Genomic DNA, 20441 nt, shown 5'->3' with positions numbered 1-20441 from the left:
TCCAAAGGTCAACATTATAAATATTTTCTTTAAGTCAACGTCAAAATATGTTACACATTTCGTTTACATAGCTCTCCGCTATCAGAAACTTCTTAGCATACCTCGCAAATTTTCACTGATGACCAAGGATATTGCGTGATTATTTATTTAATACTTCCTTGCCATAAGTCTATTTTTGGCATGGAAAGAAATGAGAATGCAAATTGCTTTGTCATAAGAAAATTAAAGGTGCTTTCGTTGGAAAATAAATTACATACTATTAACAGCAGCTTTCTTTACATTAGCATGGCGTGTATGAGATGTTAATCATTAGCATATCGCTGTTAATCGAGAGGATCAACGCCCTTAACCTTGAAGAAGGAGGGGTCAGAAGTCCCCCATCATCAGGGGCCCAGGGGACGGCGTGGTCACTGTAACCCCGGCAACCGCCACCCGTTTCCGTTTTACTTACAACCTTAATCCTAAACAGAAAATTACAGTTCATTTATAGGGTTGTATTGTTTCAAACATTCTGAAAACTTTTTCTTACACTAGTTAGTGTAAGAAAAACTTATTGATAGAGCTATTTAAACATTGATTTAAATTCTGACTTCTGTAATACATCTAATATCCAAAAAAAATCCAAAGAATGATATACAATGATGTATAATTTGTCTGTCGACGATGTTAAACAGTCATGATATCAATTTCAACTGAAAAGTTTATTGACAAAGTAACATTTGACTTCAAAGTTCACTATGCGATTGAAACTGATAATTTTATATAATTCATAGAAACGTCAACAGAGCTTCAAAGTTTCTAGAGAAGTCGCGTATCAAATAAATTGAAATACGGAGTTAATATAGCACAAATCACTCTATATTATTAGAGTCCATAACATTTTTATCTACTGAATCTAATTCGTAGAACTGTACCTACGTTTACGTGCTACCTTCTACGCATAAAAAATTAACGCACATCCGGTGGCTTGCTTGAAAACCATTTATTTGTGCCTCGAAAACCTTGAAATATATTTTAATTAGCTGTTAGTTTTTAAAATATACAGTGTATTTTTTCATTATAAAGTTAAAATAATTCAATTATATAAAGACATTTCTTTGTTTAAATTTTTGTTTAATTATTTGGGATACAAAACAGAAACCATAGGTTGCTATAACTTTTTATCTTTATAAATCCTTTCTATACCCACAAATCTTTATGCACATGTGTATGAATTGAAAAACACTTACATAAAATATTAATATTTATTACCTAACCAATTGAATATGTGGCACATACATGGCTTTTGTTTATACTGAAATACTAAAAGGTGAAAAATATCTGACTGTTATCATAGTGAATATTATCAGTGAATAGATTCTACGAGTATCTTTATCAGGGCTTACTCATTCAGAACTTACTTTTGAAGGCAACATCACGTACGTCATACAAGTAGTGATAAAAGTGTTTTGTTTTTAAAAATAAAAAATTTGTAAGTGGAGTGTTTACTTAGACATATCCGTATACACCAATTATATTTATAATAATAAGACCACAGTGAAATGACCGTTTATTACTCCTCATTTGAAATCGTTTATTTAAAATAAAAAATCTTCAAAGTATTAAATTTTGAAAACAGTGTTCAATAATCAGGACTAGCGTCAAACTGAAAAACATCGTCGGATTCCCAAATATAACAAACAAAATCAAGGAAAAATGTTTAAGCAACCCTTGTGTTTACTGTTTTAAGTCCACGTGGGCGCTTGCGCTATGAGTACCGCATTTAAAAATCACTTATTAGTAAAGGTTGTATGTGAGTTGTGTGTAGCGGTTCATACGTCTTTTTGTAAGTCATGGTGACCGTCGTCCGGCAGTGCGACCACCCGCCCGCTACCACCGCACACCACTCGCCACTCGCTAACCGCCACCACGTCCCACTCGTTCCATAATATACCATAACTCGGACGATTACAAAAACCATGTAACGACAATGCCAACGCTAGATATTCGCGAAGCAAACGCGTTTACCGTTATTAATAATGAGGATAAGCACGCCCGGGGGCAACGGAACGTGAATATTGTGAAGCCGCTTCAACGCGATGACGATTCAGACGTAACGAAAACGGGTAAGGAGCAGGTGACCGACAGGATGGTGGCCGTCACCCCCCAGACGATACTTGATCCGAAGTTCTCGCGGGCACTTGACTTTAAGCTTCGCCGTTTAAAGGAAAAGGAAATTTTGGAAGCCAATCTCAGACGACCAACACGCCAACGACGCCGCGCCGGGGCTTTAGCTGCGTCCAATCCCAGTATTAACTGGAAGGATTCCACGCCTCCCAAGAAGATGTTGAGTCAGTCCCAGCCGCGTATTGACATTATTTCTTGTAATGGAGAATCATCCAAATTTTCAAGAAATGATAAATCGCCGGTGTGTAAAAGCCGCAGTAGGGTGTCTGGTATTAGCGAAGGAGAGAAGCCAAGATTTGTGACGACTGTGAAAACTGGTCAGTTTTTGCTACCTCCGCCTGACGTGGCTTGTCTGCTCGGTCTGCAGACACTGTATCCTCCTCAAGAAAGGGAGAAAATAGTTTATTCATATGCAAGCAAACCGAAAGCAGTTGCTACAAGGACAAAGCGGGCATCAGAAACGAAGACTGAGAAAGTACCTAACGGTCTACCTACAAATATTAATAACACTAGACCCAAAAATGCCAGTGAAGCATTCAAAGGTGTCCGTGCTCTCATTGCAGGAGTGGCTTGGGTAAAACATCTTCTTGAACAATCAGACAACGTGTTAGTATGTTTATCATTTAAATTCCTATAGCTTTCAACATTTGCCGGCTACAAAACTCCACTATCTGTAGTATCGATTACGAGTGTACACAAATCACTGTCAATAGAAACTAGTGCATGCTGTTCAATTGACTACAACAAAAGACTGGACGTTAAGCAAAAAACCCTTAAGATTTTACGTAAAAAAATTACTTATTACAAAATATATTTTACAATTTCATACATACTTTAAATATAATGTTCGGAATTGATTAATTTTCATTAGAATAAAATTATTTAATAGAATAAGTCCGATGGTGTAATTATTAATAGACAGGTCAAGCTAAGGGTAGCATGACGGCCTACTTCCAGAGCGAGGTCAGCCACCCGTAATCGCCCATATCTTATCTGACCCAAAAGCAATTAATTAGCATTATACTAAATAATTTAAAATCCTCTACGAAATATTTAATATGTGCTTGATTAAATAATGTAGAAATATAAATTGATCACTAAGATAACTTTCAGGCATTGTCCATTATCAATTTGTGGCTCTTTTTTTACTTTCAATAAAAGTGCAAGGCGTAGGAACATGTTTTTTTGTACATCATTACACGATATACGTGTTTTGTAAATGATAATAAATATAATATTTTAAATCAAGTCCAACCAACGATTATAAAAACAAATTGCTTATATTATAGGTTTCAAATCGTTGTTACAAAACATAAAACAAGATTATTTATTTTGATTACGAACCGGTTATATCGAAATAGCTTTACGGGTGAATAGTTTATAAGAAATAAATCACTATTAACTCATTTGATAGAAAAATATAATGTGAATTATTTTATTAGTAATTTCTTAGTATGAGGAAAATATTTCCCTTTACTTATAAATACATGAAATTGCAAAACTGATACTAGTGATTTTCCAATGTCTGTCTAAAGTTGTTATGAACTAGCTAGTTTTAACGTCACATAATGCCAACGTTTTTCAAATTTATTTAACGCTCTGAAATCCTTTACGCGAATTATAATACACATATATTCAGAGCAAATTCTGAAATTCGCAAATTATTTTTCTTTCTTTATCTTAAAAACTTTACAATAACAATAAAAATAAATTAATTTTATGAAAAATAAAATTAAAATTAAATTAAGACACTTTTAATATATATATCTATTTATTAAAATGTTCGTTGTTTTAATATTTTTTTATTATTTTCAGTGGTAGCATGGCAACGGGAGTGGCTGGTAGCCAGGGTTATACTAACCTGATGCATGATAAAAGAGTTGTCCGAGGAAGCACCTTTTCCTCGCACCCTCATGCCGCTGTAAGTTAATTTATGTTTTTGTCAACAATAATACTATTACACAAGTTATATCTTGTAATAAATGACGGAAGTATAATGAATAACTATATTGTCTACAATATCTCTTATCTAAACTCCCAGCTAAAAGAACTCTGTCAGTAAATATTTAGCCAATAAGTATGTATTTATATGCAAGCATTTATTCAACATTAACAAACATTCAAGTAAGTCAAGATTTATAACATTTTATGAAGTAACCTGAGATTATAAAATTCCTATAAACATATAAATGATTGGTCAAGTACGCCTATAGTACTTAATTTTTGTTTTGCTAATTTTTTTTCCTTCAAAATTTCAGTACAACACTAAAAGGTATAAAACAGTCCTATCTCTCTCTCATTTTGTTCCGTACTTCAATGATATCTAAAAAAAGATTTTTCAAATATAGCTTTATATAGCAATTTAGTCTTATTTGTCAATTATAAAAATTAATTTGCGGTTAATAAAATAATGAACATTTGAAATGTATACATGCTTTTTGCTTACATTCAATACTACGAGTCTACTAGAACGGTTGGAACATATAATCATGACGTACATCGACACAAGCAAAAATTTAATATTAATATGAAAAAAAAAGCAGTTTTGCTATTTATCATACAGCCAAAGGAGCGCTGTAATGGTCTCCTTTGATATCTTTACACATCGATTGCTAACGAAATTAGAATTCACATGTTTAAAAACTTAAAATAAGTAAAGCCAACAAATTAATATCCCGTTTAATTTTTCTATTCCAGTTACAAAAAATTTTAACTTCATTTTATTTAAGACCGGTCGTTACTAGCGTATTACAGTGATTGCTCGCTGTGTATTTTGTAAATGTCGTAACAACTGAAAAGGTGATTTAACTGTCTAAAACCTGCATTTAACATAACAATCTTATTCATAAGTAACACTTTAACTATAAGTTTATAATGTGACTGTTTCTATGTTAGGAAATGTAATTATTTGATATAGTAAAACGGAATTTTAATGAAAATTGTCTGTACTAAATACTTGAGCTGTGTTACTTTGAATCTACTGTAATTGTGTTTGATAATAATCATTAAAATAATGTTCAAATAGCATTGGCTGGTATCGGTTTTTATATTTTACGTGAAGTCGCTGAGGTGAATGACCTTATACATATTTAGGTGTAATAACTAACTCCTCGGAACGAGATTAATGAAAATAGAAATAGGAAAGTTAATAATATTATATATATAAATGTTCACATTATTTTTTGACAACTGTTTAGTGGTACCTAATCTCACATATACAATATTAAACATTCTTTACTATACTAAATAAAAATACTCACATACACCTTACGTATTGTATATACTAAATTCCCTTGCTACATTTCTACAGTCAAAAATATATTTTTTGTTGTGATATGAATTTAAAATACCTTAAATATTTGCAAATGTATGCAGGCTATCTGAAATGCGAGTACATGCGGGGCGCGAGGAATTAGAAACAGTAGCGGGTTCAATGCGGGTGACGATCGATACAATGCGTACTAGGATACATTATTTTTAGATCGTTTTAGTTAATTTTTATATAACTACGGCGTTTAATATTATGTTGTAAATTGTGGGACATATTATCTTCTTTATTGTGGACTTAGAATAATTTTAAAGAACATCTTAACGATCTATCATGTTCAAAATATTTTACTAATATAAAAAATGCAACGTTTTATGAGGATGCATTTAAGTACAGATGTTTGTAGCTCTATCACGGAAAAATTCAAAACTTATTTTTTCTAAAAATTTAATGTCCTTTGTATATGATTGGCATCAGAATAAGACATAGGATATAATTTATCCTTTCATCCCCTTTAGTTCGAAGGTAACACGTCATAACAGTCATCTGTAGTATGAAGTTACGTGACAGACCATAGATGTCGCCGTGGTCGGCTAATGCAATATCTATTGTTTCAACATAGTTTATACATTTCTATCAAAGCCTCCGAACTCCGCCCGTCGAAGTCGCAGCCAAAAACTAGTTAAAGTTTTTTCCCTCACCCTAACACGGCACAAAAGAATCTAAGGCCTCATTAAGGCCAAACCTTATAGATGGAAACGTTGAAATAATGTAACAACCGAATAAAACTACTTCATAATAAGAAAATATTCAGCGATTTTCACTTTTGTTTCTTTTCTTGTATTTTTATGAAAAATATTATGTATTCAATTAGATTCAATTGCAAGTATATACTTTATTATTGCTATGTACCATTTACATTTGAGGTGTAATTCATTAAAAAAATATATAACTCACAACAGATTTAAGGGATAAAAAAACTTGCAAAATCAAAAAAAAAAGACAAAAAAATAATAAATCTTTTTCATGTTGTTAAATAATCAGCTCTGGCAGTTTAAAGCCCATAAGACATATAATATGTCTTGAAAGTGTTCCCAGAAGTCACTTAAGACCTAAACGTTAATGACAAAGGGGGCTGTTTTGTGAGGCTATGACGTTAGAAGTCAACATTTACATAGCGCCAACTTGTGCCACTGAAAGTGCCACTTAACCTAATTTATAATTCCATATTAACGGGAAGTCCACTTTCAGTTCGATTCCTTTACGATCTTCAGAATACATGTATAAAATAAATAATAATAGACAACCTCTTAAATTGTGTTGACTTAGAACCTTAATTCATTCACAGTATAGATAATATACATATATATATATATAATACAAACACTTCTTAACAAACTCTGCTGTAACTACAAATAGCTTTTAAAAGTGCAGTATTAATAAGATGGCTGTTTGAACACTAGTTGATGGTTAATACTTTAGTTAAGTATGCACTCAATAATGACTACGGTCTGTTACAATGTTGGGGTTTTTAAAATTAACTTCATACAGAGTCGCGTTATATAAGTTGCACTTACTCAGTCATCTTCTTATACATTGTTAAAAAAAACCGATATTCTTTTTTTTTATATTTGCAATATTGTATGTGGGATAGTTTGTGTCGTTTATTCTGTCATTTAGTAATTAATTACCTAATTCATATGAAAGTTTATAGTAAAGTTGCTTCTGGGTATGATATTCTCATAAAAAGTGCACATATTACAAAGTAAGTTAGTTCATTTCAATATAACTAAACACAGGGCGATGGCATCGAGAGTAACGCTGCTCGGGCAGCGCGTACCCGCAGACGTACTCTGGCCCGGAGAGCAGCACTTGCGAGATTACGCCCTGGGACGCCACCCCCGGCACCGGGAAGACGACACCATCCAATACAAACTGAATATTACCTGGAGGAGGTGATGAAGTTGATATAGTAGCTCTAGCATTCCGTTCTTGATGGACCACATTATTCAACAAAAATACGTTTTAAATATTAATGCCATTGAGACAAATTAAAAGAAAGACCTCAAATGTCTCGGCTTTTGGTTTTATTTTTTACATCCAATAGTTAAACATTAATTATTGTGATATATCTTATCAGTTTAGTTAACAGTCCGCGGAAAAAACTATTTAATTGGAGCAATTGATTTAAAAATAATTATGAATTATATTTTGCAGTTGTTCGATAAGGGTGTGGAGATGGAAGTGGGAGTCCAGACAGATCTATTCGTAGACCGTCCGGCAACTCCTATATATGTACCTGCTAAGACTGGCGCAGATGCTTCTACTCAAATATACCCTGGAGACGTATGTAGCTCCACACATTCTTCATTTGTACTACAGCCCAATTTATACTATCTCCTTTGTTTTATTATCGTAATCCAATCCATTAAATTGTTCCAGCTGTTCGATTTCGACCTAGAAGTACAGCCAATACTAGAAGTCCTCGTCGGAAAGACGACAGAACAAGCTTTAGCAGAAGTGGCTCAAGAAGAAGAACTGGCCACTCTCAGGGAACAACAGAGACGATACCGTGAACTGAGAGATGCAGAACTTGCTGAGAGACAGAGATTAGCGGCGCAAGATGAACGACTTCAGAAAGAGAAGGTGAGCTAATTTATTAGATGACCAATTTCTATGGATTGCATAATGTTTTTGTATAATTGCAAGTAAATTCAAAATAACATTTCAAAATAAGAAAGAAGTAGATGAAAATATCAAAATATACTTCTCCATGGATAGTTTTAAGAACATTGTCATAGAAAAATCGATGGTATCAATTTAATATTTAAAACAAGAATTGGTCCCATTTTTCATAAAGTAATATTGTCAATGGAATCTTCTTCAAATTTGCTGTGTCAGATCATTTGTGAAGGAATAAATTGCATTTACATAAATCAAAACATGGCAGCACTAGTCAGGGTATGTGTTGCAGGAGCGTCGTATTGCTGAAGCAAGAGCTGCTGCAGTGTCTGGTCGGGAGGCTCGGTCCCGCGTGGCTGCTGCCGCCTTGGTCCATGGCTACGTAGCTGATCTTCTCCCAGCTGTACTGGCTGGTCTAAGGGACGGAGGATACCTTGTGAGGAGAATGCAGCAAGGTGAGATGCAAATTTTTGTACCCTTTATCCTTTATAAAGGTCTTGTCTCAAAGCCGATTTTAAACTTATATTACTTATATATAGTATATATAAAAAGAAATCAAATAATATTTCTAATGTTTTATTTGCAGTAAATTATAGTGCATTAGTGTTGATTTTAGGTACGGAATATTACACAATCAAGGTTTTTTCCATCTCGACGACGACTCTTCAAAGCGGTCATAGATGTCGTAGTAATGTTGTTGTGACTTATGTTTTAGATTCAGAATTTAAAATTTTTTTGGCCACGTAATGACTTACTCCTGATTTTAAACTGTCACCGTAACTTACGATCGCTGTCAGAAGTATAACTAGTGACTCTAAAATTGTACAAGAGCAGCGTTAGTTCTTGCTATATAAGTATTTTTTGCTCAAATAACCACTTAACCTGTCACTTTATCAAACTATTATGTAATCTAAACTTGGTTCTTAGTTCTAGTGATCTGTAAGACGGATTTACGGTTAGTTGAGTATACAAATTTTACAAATTATAAAAAATGTTTTAAAATAAAATCAAACTATGCATTTATCTGCTTTATTAGCAAAAAAAATATAAGCTATAAAATTGATTTCTAAACATTAGTAAGCATGTAAAAAGCAATGATTATTTAAAAATATTTTTTCAATCAAATATATTTTTTTACACTAAAATAAAGTTATGGCAGTCTACCAAAAAATCGATCACGGTATATTTCACGTGAAGCATCGTGTTGCGTCATAATGTATCCAATCATTAGTATCTACAATACAAAAACTGAAGAAAATTACATTAAGTATTTTATTATTTTTACTATGGCAACTATTACAATGTTAAATGTATAGTAGCAACATAATAAAAAAAAATGTGCAACAAAATGAGATCTAAGATTTTCGCGAGTATTCATTTAAATGAAACTAGTATTATTCGGATTTACTACGCGGATTTTATTATTTAAAAACTACATAATCCCGACGTTTCGGTTACTTTGCAGCAACCGTGATCACGGGCAGACGAGGTGTCTCGAGGTGTGACACCTCCTGTAAATCCGAATAATACTAGTTTCATTTATGTGCAACAAAATAATTTAACTTTTAACAAACAGAATCACTTAACTCTATTTATACGTTGAACATGACACTTATATTTTCGGATTACTACGCGTTATTTTATTATTTTCTAAAACTACCTACCTCCGACGTTTCGGTTACTTTGCACCAACCGTGATCACGGGCAGTTGAGATGAGAAAAAAGCGTTTTATTCCGAAAATATTAATTTCATTTAAATGAATACTCGCGAAAGTCTTAGATCACACGACGAAGATGATTTTATTAGAGCCAAAGTTTTACTTTATAGATAAATATTTCAATTACAGGCGTCGAAGACGAATTTATGCCTTGGCTTGTGCAAGAAGTCTCTCAAGAGTTGGAGTCGATCATAACAAGCAGGGACGTTATCACCGGTAAAAATGCTATGTTTGGTTGATTTTGGATTTTTTATCTATGCATACTAAACTATTCCGTTTAATACAGAAATTGTACGAGACGTAGTCGAGGCTCGGGCTGAACTATACGGAGCTGTCGGAGAAACTGAGGCTCAAAGAGTATCACCACCGGAGTCGATCACGCCAATGTCAGAATTAGAGGGAGAAGTCGAAGCCGAAAGTGAGTACGCCACCTCGTGGCTAAAACAATGCATCATGTTCACTATAAATCACATTCTTCATATTCAATTCAATGTAAACATATTTCATATACAAAAATATATTTTAAGGTTTTGAAAACTCGTGAAACTTTACATTTTCACAGCATCGAGTATTCTTGTATTTTATGATAGAGGTTATAAAAAATAAATCAAGTACTCTTGTATACATATATTAGGATTATTAACATTTATGAATAAGAATTCACATTAAGGTTGCAATAATATACATATTCAATATTATATACTTATGGATCCAATATATCATTGCGTTCTACCCAAATCAATATAGCAACAAGTGCAACCTGTCAAGGCGGCGCGCGCGCATCCGTCACGCGCGCCACGTGCTATGAATACGATCATTACAGCGATATGCCATCCCTATTAGCTTACAGCAATCTGTTGCCAATCATTACTAGTCAAAATTATCTTTTATAGGAATATGATTCATATTTTCATATACATATGTAATAAGTTCGCTCAAACCTAAAAGATAAAATCTCCTAGAGTGAAGCGCTGTCATCCGAATTGTCAAGCGAATTTATTCCGTATTATTGAATCATTAAGCGTAGTACAACCGCTAGTGTATACGAAGGGTGGTAGATATTTCACGGTTAAAACATACAAGCGATTCCAGCTCTTATGCTTTTTGATATATACGTTATATTTGTTTGTATTTATCAGTTGGTTAGTTTGCGGTCACGAAGTATTGAGGGTGTTACGGTGTGATGATATTATAATGTCGTTTTGACGTCACACTCGCCCTCGCCGGTGCACGTGCGTTTATTGTCAATTTTAAAATAATTCACTTGAACGTATATAAAGGAGGCCATTGTTGTGTAATTAGTGGTAATACGACTATTAGATTTGTTGGTCGCTTGGATAGCTTTTTGGAGGTTTTTTTTTTTATTCGACGAGAATTACTTAATATTTCAGACACTTTTTTCATAGAGTAAATGTGAAGGTTAGTAATGATTTAGTATACAACTATATTCTGTAAAAACTTGTATATGTATATATATATAAATAATTATTAAGAAAGATAACGTGTGAAATAACAGGTGATGCCAAGATAGAAGGAATAATAAAAAAAAATATGAGAATAATAAAATAGATTGTGAGAGTAGTTCAAGTAGCGAAATACAACAGTTGTCATATATCCTCATCACTATTACTACTTTTACCCGAAAAACTTCATTCTCATTTAATTGTTTACACACGAAAATCGTTGATATCATTACAATAATCCTTTTCATATATTTTCCTTTAGGCAGAAGTAAGTCTATTATAATACGAAAAAGTTAAGAAATTAAAATCGTATTTTTTTATAGACTTCATCCTACTTCCTACTTGAAATTTTTAACATTTATATGTACAGAATTTTCACTTTGTCACTTTGTTGCGAATATCTGTATGGGTATGGGCGGTGTAAATTTAACTTTATTATGAAAAATAATTTAAAAAGACCATTTAAATGTTACTTAATATGTCAGTAGCGCAAACCAATCGTATAAGTAACGAAATATAGAACCCCGTGAAGATTGTAAGTGAGATATGATTTAAATAATAAATGTTAATGGCTGATAACGTGCGCCTGCGCTAGTCAATTGGTCGCACGTGCACAACCCGGGGGTGTCCCGGTTAGTTACTCTACAAGTGACCGAAACCTAAGAATTATCTAGGTTTATTTATAATTAATCTTTTCTTAAAGTTTTACATCGAAGTATTAGAAATAAAAGGTGTATTTATTTGATATTGTTCGTTACATTATACATTCATAGGTCAATAGGGTTTATTTTTGAGAGTTACTACCTAAACGTATCATTGTTTTTGAACTCAAGCCAAATGCAAGAGAACAGTTTTAATAAGGTTCCTTTCAATTCCGTCTTAAAGATACTTATACTATATATTAATTTGTGAGCTTTTCACATGCACCCAACTTCATTCAAGTAAAACTAAATACTAACGAAATATAAGTGTTCCGTAACTTGACTAACTTTAAAACTTCAGTTTTTTTTTATTATAATAGTGTTTATTAAAACAATCTAATTATTTTATAAATACAGTACGTCCAAATATGCCGAACTGAGAGTACACCGTGCCCAGCATCAACCGCGTACAGATGCCTATCTTAATTCAATCCGAGTGCGATAAACTCTGTAATACTTTAAGCACATCGTTGTGAGTGCTAAATGTTCAAGTACACCTGACATTTCCCTCACTGTTTATATTATAACAATGAATTATTACTTACAGTCTTTGATAGACGAACTGATATATGAGAAAGTTGAATGAAAAATAACCGCTTGTATGTTTTGTAATTAATAAGAAATATTATGCGATTCGTTTCGGTTCTGTTATATTAATAAACACGAAAACTATGGTTATACCGACCTATAACTTTTGTCACGTCAGTTCACTACATATAAAGTTTTAATGTATTTGTAACTAGACATACAACCTTAGTAAAGTCTATTTAAAACTTTCATATTATCGTGCTGACTATTTCTTTCACCTAATTCTATTTAGTCTGTCTTTGTGAATAGGCAATTTGTTACGTTTTAGTAAAGCATCGATCTTTAATATTCTAATTGATATTACTCGGAAACCTCTACTAACAGTTGATATCGAGTTTCCAATATTTCGCAATGTAAATATTTTTGCAGCACTCTCCGGACATTAGCGGAGACACCAACAGTCATGTCCCTCCTGCAACACTATCTACTGTACTCATCTCGCCAAACAAAATATCGTTAAAATAATTGAAACTGACGACCAATACTAGTTCAAGCTGAAATCAATCTTATTAATGTGTGATAGAGCTGTATTTCGACTATATAGTTCATATTTGTGCAGCTGCAATTCGTCGCCTCTAACAATACAATAATAATGTAAAGAGCTTAAATGTTTCAATTTGGTGCACTTCATAAAAACACGCGGTATTCACCGAACGATTAGTTTAAACCCTTGCCCTTTTGGTTTTTTGCTTTACCGACAGATTAAAAATATGATTTGGTTGAATATATTAAAAAAAATATATTTAATCTGTCTTACAAACAAATTTTATAGGTTAGTTATTAAATGTTAATTTAATGAAAATATCAATTAAATTAAATTCCGAAAGCGTACACACCCTTTTAAAATATTATTTTAAATTAGGAACATTATAAATACTATTTATGCTACATCTTTTATTTTTTTTAACGTCAATAAAGAAGTTTCTATACCCACGTGCGCAGTTATTACAATATAAACTACGTATTATTTGTTCCGTAGTCCATGAGCACGGATTATGTCAAGTGTCATTTGTGCTTCACATTTCCTTTTGTATGACATTTAAACTTCATGAAATGTTATTTAAGTATTGGATATTTTTTTATTTATTTATTTTTACAGTTTTGTTTATGTCCACCTTTATGAATTTATTAGGAACGTTATTATGAATATTCTACCAATAATGATCCAAGCCTTCGTGTAATTTTTTTTTATTATTTTTACATTTAATATATTATTTTTGGTTAAAAGAGACGAGATATACAGAAAAAAAAATGCAAAATAAAAACTTCTCATATCATTGTACGCGGAAAATTATGAAATTTTTGTATTCTGAAGTCAATCTGTTTCATGTAAACTTTGTTAAAAATAATAGTATCTAGAAAAGTTATAAAAGATAAATTTATGGTCGACTAAAACTATAAAAATGTTGTCTTTTTTTTTTTAATCTCTGTGCGATGTGATAATAATGAGATGAGTTGATGTATTTGACAATTTCAAAGCCTTTTTATGGTACGGACCCTTTCACGCGCTAGCGCCGTCCTAATTATCTTTTATTATTTCAGTGAATGAAGAATAGCCGAGGGAAACGGCATTCGTAAGGAGTTACGTTAGATTGTCAACGTGAGAACTAGTTGTAGTACATTAGACGTATTTATTTAAATTGTTTTATAAATTAACCAACATTTTAATGTTAGTCCATAAAGAAATGTCGACAAAAAGCTGATTAATGTTGTACATAAATTAAAATAACTTTATTATTTGCGTATTTCTATTCGATTAACTATTTCATTATATTTTATGAGAGTTTTGCATCGATGATTTATAAAATCATATCCATTGAGATGACTTATACAACTGTGGGTTAAAAATGCTCATACACTCATTTGCACTAATTATTATGTAATTAATGTTGTGTGGTTATAAAATATTTGTTACTGTTTTGTTAACTTAAAGTTACGTGAAATCAAAAATTTTAGCAACAAAATTCTTTTAAACTTTTGTTTGATTGTATAAGAATATTAATAATCCCAAATTATCGTGTTATGATTACGTTTTAAAAGGTAAGTTATACACTTTGAAAGCATAGTGTACTATGTTAGGACATTTCGAAGATTAACTGAATAAATTAAAAGTTGGTGAAGTCACGTGATCTTGTTAAAGTTTTTAAATAAAATTTTTGCAATCAAATGTTGTGTTTTATTAACAAATTAAACCAAAATGTACCCCTATTGTGTACAAAAAGTGTTGCCAATAATTTGGGGGTAAGATTAAAATGGTCAATGCGTTTAGTCTCGGTATGTGGGGAGGGCGTAATGCACCCCGCGATTTAATAACAATTGTTTAATCACTGACAGATTTGCGGAGGGTATAGCACCCTCGGCCCTCTGGACCTTCATATATATAGGATAGAAAACTGAACCTGTCACCACTTGCTCTCGTACCTGCGAACGATCCTCTCAATACGTTCCTGGAGTATAAAAAAATATAGTCGAATTGAAAGCTTCAGACATTTTAGTTAAGGTTAATAAATAAAATCAGTTGTTACTTCATCCGTATGGTTGTGTGTATAATGGAGGAAACCCGGGTACTGTCGAGACGTGGTCTCCGGCGGGGATGCCATTCCGACGATTTCCCGCTTAGAGATCTCGCTGAGGCTGTTCATAGTGGAGTGAAGGAAAATGTAAGTACCTAATACTAATATGTATTATATATTTATGTCCAAGAATTTTTTAGGGACAATAAGGCAGATTTTTTTTAAAGTGACTCATAAGAGTGAGAACAAAATAAAAATATTATATATATATTTAGAAATTTTTAATTTATTTCTATAAGACCACTAAAACTGTCTTCCCAATCTCAGATATACCTAGAACTGGATTCAGGAAATCAGCTCACAGCGCGAGGAGGTATAGCCTTGGCGGTGTGTACCTCCCAACTTGCTCCTACTCTGCCTCTTGCCAGTGCTCTTCTATGTCTTGAATCCGGGGCCAGATTGCGTGTGAGAATATTGACTGACACGCCACCAATGCACGAAATGATGCTGTGGTTCGATGAGGTTCTCTTGGCGCATCTGGATATGCCATTTCTAACACTTAGAAATATCACAGGTACATCATTAAATGCATACGCTTACTGTTTTTGAGAAGTAAGTCATAATTTCTTTGACTTTTCATTTCATTGTATTAATGAACATTTGATAGTGTCAAAGATATTTTTTTTTCTAATAATAAGATTACCACTAATATTCATTTCCTTTTATTCCAAATATATTTCATTACAGGCAAGAAAACTTACACATGCCACGACTGCCGAACAGAGTTTGAACATCCAAATCTCTTGAAAGTGCACCTGTTTCTGGCTTGCCATCCCTTCGACCCTCATGTCTTTTGGAGAAGGTGCATTATAAAGCTCCAAACAGCACTATCAATCACGCCAGTTTCGCCCTTACCGACATTACCGATTACCGCAGACCCAGCTCAGTTGGAAGCGTTAGCAGCAGCTTGGGGCCGTTCCAGAGATGGACACATCTGTTTGTATTGCGGGAAGTTATACTCTAGGAAATATGGCTTAAAAATTCATATAAGAACTCACACAGGCTACAAGCCGCTTAGGTGTAGACACTGTTTACGAGCTTTTGGTGATCCCAGCAATCTTAATAAGCACGTTCGCTTGCATGCGTCCAGTTCCGGATCGAGTGAAGCACACGCGTGTAGTTTATGTCATAAGCCTTTAGCCCGGAAACGAGATCTCTTAAGACATTTGCGATCTCACCATCCACATGCCTTATCCGCTCAGAGTGATACTTGATAAACGATGTACATTTTGTCAATGAATCAAAGGTTTTAAAATCAGAGGACACAATCTATGAAAAATAACTGTTCTTTAGCTTAATTGGTGACGAAGTATTGTAACAAATTCAAGAACCTGAAAAGGCTTTTAATATGTAGACTAGGTAAAAGGCCAAAGAGCAAGCAATGCGATTAATCTCCGATTTACATATCATAATGAATAAGGCTTTATCATAAAAGTGAAACTTTATTTTTATACAGCCTCCCTCAAGTGTTTCAAATATTGAAAATCTATGTAAACCCTATCGGTGTCATCTATTGTGAATATGGATATTGTAAGTATTATTCCTTTAACACATCACAATCTCAATTAAGATTGTTGTAAATACTAATAATTTTGGATAGAAATAAAACATTCTCTATTGTAGGTACGTTTGTATTGTAAATATGTAAAAAGATGTGCATATAAATTATAATTACAAAAAATTTGGGGTCATTATTTATTTGGAGATTTGTTTTTTTTTTAATTGGATATATTCGGCAACCCAGCTTCAGCATAAACACTATTCCACAACTCCATTCTTCTTCCATCGGCATAGTTTCCCATAGAAAAAGATTCCTCAATATTAAAATACTCTTTCCCTTGCTTTGTATATGGCTTCCAAATTACTCCAAAGTAGTTAGATGGCGTTGGACGTCTGAAACAATACGCAAAACAATGTCATATTTAAAATAGTCTTGAGGATACAAAGAACACTCAGGGTACAAAATGATAACTACATAGTGATTAAATAAAAAAAGTAAGTTATAACGAGAAGCTATAATAATATTGATTACATAGTGTAAGTTGCTTTAATGTTACCTACATAGTTCGTGATGAAAAACAAATATAAGACCCATTACATCAATTATAATTATAATATTCTACTTACCCTGTTTTAGCGAAATCTGTCCACAATTTAGTCACTTTAAACACGATGTCTCGTAATTGCTCATCAGTTTTATACAGTTCCTCGTTTAAGTAATTATAAAACAAATAAAATAGATCATCAGCGTGACATACACCTTTTAATTTGCTATGTCCGAGAGCAATTTTTACTATGTTTAACTTCGTTACGAAATTAAATCTGTACATATAGATTGGTTCGTATAAGGATGCGTATAAATTAACGAATCTGTGATCAGGATACGAGAAATGTAAATCTGTAATCAAATCAGAGATTGTATCTAAATCATCTGTTGTAAAATTCCCATTTCCAACGTAGAACTTTTTTATCCTATCTCCTATGTTACGCAACTGTTTTGGAGTGACTCTGTCTACAACCTCTTTGGGAATATAGTAAGACGGTTCTTTATTGTAATTATCTAACAGAGTCGCTTGAAAATTCACAGCAATCAAACCTTCTGCGGAATTATATCCGATCATTAAAGGTACTTTGTTTATTTTATTTTCGACTAACATCTTTACTGGATGTTCACTTATGAATGCTTCAAAATTGCGAATTCTTTTCTCAATAACTGGAACGAATTGAGCTGGCGGTCCCCTCAACATTTCGTCAGGTGTTAGAGTAGCAACAGTTAAGTTTACGAGACGTTTGTCGTCTAATTTTCTAAGATAATCTAGCAACTCCTTTTCAGATGTTGTATCGATTCCTAGAATCTTTCCAGCCCTAAAAGCCCTTGCTCTCGCATCGACGGCGACATCATGAATGGCTACACCACTTTGAGCTATTACTCTATGAAAAAGGCCTCTTGACATTCTGGAAAACATATGATAAGTAGCAGCTGAAGCACCAGCACTCTCGCCGAAAAGTGTAACAGACTTTGGATTTCCTCCAAAAAATTGTATATTATTTTTAACCCATTTCAGTGCTGCAACTTGATCTTTCATGGCTGCATTCCCTGGTACTTCCTCGTTTTCCAATGACAGAAAACCAAGCAATTCCAACCTATAATTGAATGTCACTAAAATAACTTCATGCTGTAAAAGGAAGTCTCCTAAAAAGAAATCGCCAGATCCTTCTGAGAACGCGCCACCGAAAATATACACCATCACAGGAATCTGATCATTTTCGTTTAGTGTTTTTGTATAGACGTTCAAAAATAAACAATCCTCTTCACCAACAGCCGCTTTTATAGTTGAATTATATTGGGTACAAATGGAACCGAATTTTGAAGCATCGCGTACACCTTCCCAAGGCCGTGGCGGTAGGGGTGCCTAAGATTGAATAACAACAGTTGAAATTATTAACATCGATGCATATATATGCATTGTATGCGTATGCATGTATTTGTTATTATAAAAATGTATTTACTTTAAAACGGAGATTTCCTAATGGTGGTGTTGCGTACGGTATTCCTTTAAAACTATAATACTGAGATCCATCAACGAGTTTCCCACCTACTCCTCTCAGTTTACCTTCTTGAATCCTCACGATTGGATCGTTCTGAAATTGTGATAAAACAGAAGTCACTTTCACAAAAAAATATTTCGCCGCCGCAAAATATTACAAGTACACGACTAAAACAAATTCAAATAATGTCATTCTTACAACAGCTTCTGAGCTGTTTATGATAACATTCTTTGCGGTAGGTACTGGTGTTATAAATTACTGTTTTTTATTTAAATTAAAATAGTTAATATAATGCTTTACTTACGTTTTTATCAGTTGCGACCACTACAGTGATAATCAGTTGTAGTATAATAAATAAATTAAATTCCTTTTTACACATCGTCTCGTCTCTGTATATTATTTGTGAGTGTCGCTGACGCATAAACTGGGTGTAATGCCAGAGCGCTGTCTTGTAAGAGATTGTTTTGTTTAGTTGTTTCTGATATCATTTTCCTTAAGCAGTAACGAAGTGAGGAGAATAATTTAAAGGTTCCGTACCAAAATAGAAATTAATTTATTAAAGACATTTGTATTTGTTCATATAATTTGCTAGAGTAAAAGCGTTTTTGCTCATATATAATTAATAATAAGATTTAAATAGGGAAATTCATTGGAACAAGAGAGGAAGTAATCATTACTTTTTTCGAAGTGATTATTATATTTGTACTGATATTTAAAGCTTTATCGGGTACATACTTAATTTATAAATTAATTTTATAAATAAGAAAAATCCAAAACATTATAATATATAATACGTGTTTTGTATTTATTTCGCTTATTATAATAATATTCTTTATTTTAATCTCACTTTTCGATTATTTTGCAATATCTTATTCTAGGTATCCAAAAACTGTAGTTTTTATTTAAATTTCCTAGTACACATATATTTATATAAACTAAATAAGCGCACGAGTATAACCACAGAAAAATGTATCATATAGAATTAAATTAAGGTCACGGTTGCGAATAAAAATGTATTGATAGGTATGTCCAATATTTGGAGAGTAAACTTCGTGAAAACTGGTTGATTAATTATACGTTGAACCCTTATAACCAAGAGAAACTAAAATTATAATATATTTTTTCCTGTTTGTTCATATTTAATAGCACTTATGAGATCTAAGATTTTCGCAAGTTTTATTCATTTAAATGAAACTAATATTTATCGGATAAACTACGCGTGATTTAGATCAGATCTCACATCTCGTCTGCCCGTGATCACGGTTGCTGAAAAGTGACCGAAACGTCGGGAGTATGTAGTTTTTTACAAAAATAAATCACGCGTAGTGTATCCGAAAAATATTAGTTTCATTTTATAGCACTCTCGTATACAGCTAATGCATAAGTATATTACGTCATTCAGTTTTCACATCCAGCTTTATTGATTTTAATTTAACGACATACATACAAGTAACGTTATTTATATTTGATTCTGTGAAGTTAAAATTCACACAAACGAAGAAATACGAAAAGGACTTTAAAAAAAGACGGAGACAACTGGATTTTTCTTTTTATTATCCTATAACATATCATAAAACATTCTTTAAATTTCTTACCAATTTTAGTTGAAATCCAAAGCGGCGATGAATTTTTTATCACGAAACAATTAATGTACATCACAAGAAAGTTGAAACTATAGTAGGTATTTATAATATTGATTATTATGCTGACATCCAATTGAAAGGGTTTACGTT

The 20441-nt window shown here is 32.7% G+C and overlaps 3 protein-coding genes across 3 annotated transcripts; 2 read left to right on the top strand and 1 right to left on the bottom strand.

Moving 5' to 3' along the window:
• Positions 1–1412: 1412 nt before the first annotated feature.
• On the top strand, positions 1413–14753 carry LOC116766002 (radial spoke head protein 3 homolog). Its single transcript, XM_032655654.2, has 9 exons — positions 1413–2772; positions 3982–4087; positions 7234–7389; positions 7652–7780; positions 7877–8080; positions 8409–8571; positions 9964–10050; positions 10121–10252; positions 14129–14753. The coding sequence occupies exons 1-9, from the start codon at positions 1970–1972 to the stop codon at positions 14140–14142; spliced, it is 1794 nt and encodes a 597-aa protein (XP_032511545.2). The 5' UTR covers positions 1413–1969; the 3' UTR covers positions 14143–14753.
• A 382-nt stretch (positions 14754–15135) lies between these two features.
• LOC116765728 (transcriptional repressor RHIT) lies at positions 15136–16373 on the top strand. The gene is made up of 3 exons (XM_032655308.2): positions 15136–15246; positions 15427–15673; positions 15847–16373. The coding sequence occupies exons 1-3, from the start codon at positions 15136–15138 to the stop codon at positions 16371–16373; spliced, it is 885 nt and encodes a 294-aa protein (XP_032511199.2).
• Positions 16374–16769: 396 nt separating this feature from the next.
• LOC116765959 (carboxylic ester hydrolase-like) lies at positions 16770–20437 on the bottom strand. The gene is made up of 5 exons (XM_061521820.1): positions 20304–20437; positions 19013–19152; positions 18670–18801; positions 17287–18572; positions 16770–17052 (listed from the first exon to the last, which is right to left on the bottom strand). The coding sequence occupies exons 1-5, from the start codon at positions 20362–20364 to the stop codon at positions 16878–16880; spliced, it is 1794 nt and encodes a 597-aa protein (XP_061377804.1). The 5' UTR covers positions 20365–20437; the 3' UTR covers positions 16770–16877.
• Positions 20438–20441: the final 4 nt, after the last annotated feature.

The sequence above is a fragment of the Danaus plexippus genome, chromosome 11, assembly GCF_018135715.1.
Source record: "Danaus plexippus chromosome 11, MEX_DaPlex, whole genome shotgun sequence".
NCBI classification, from domain to species: Eukaryota; Metazoa; Arthropoda; class Insecta; order Lepidoptera; family Nymphalidae; genus Danaus; species Danaus plexippus.
Note: the sequence above shows the minus strand (reverse complement) of the source record. Positions and strands in the feature narration are given on the sequence as shown.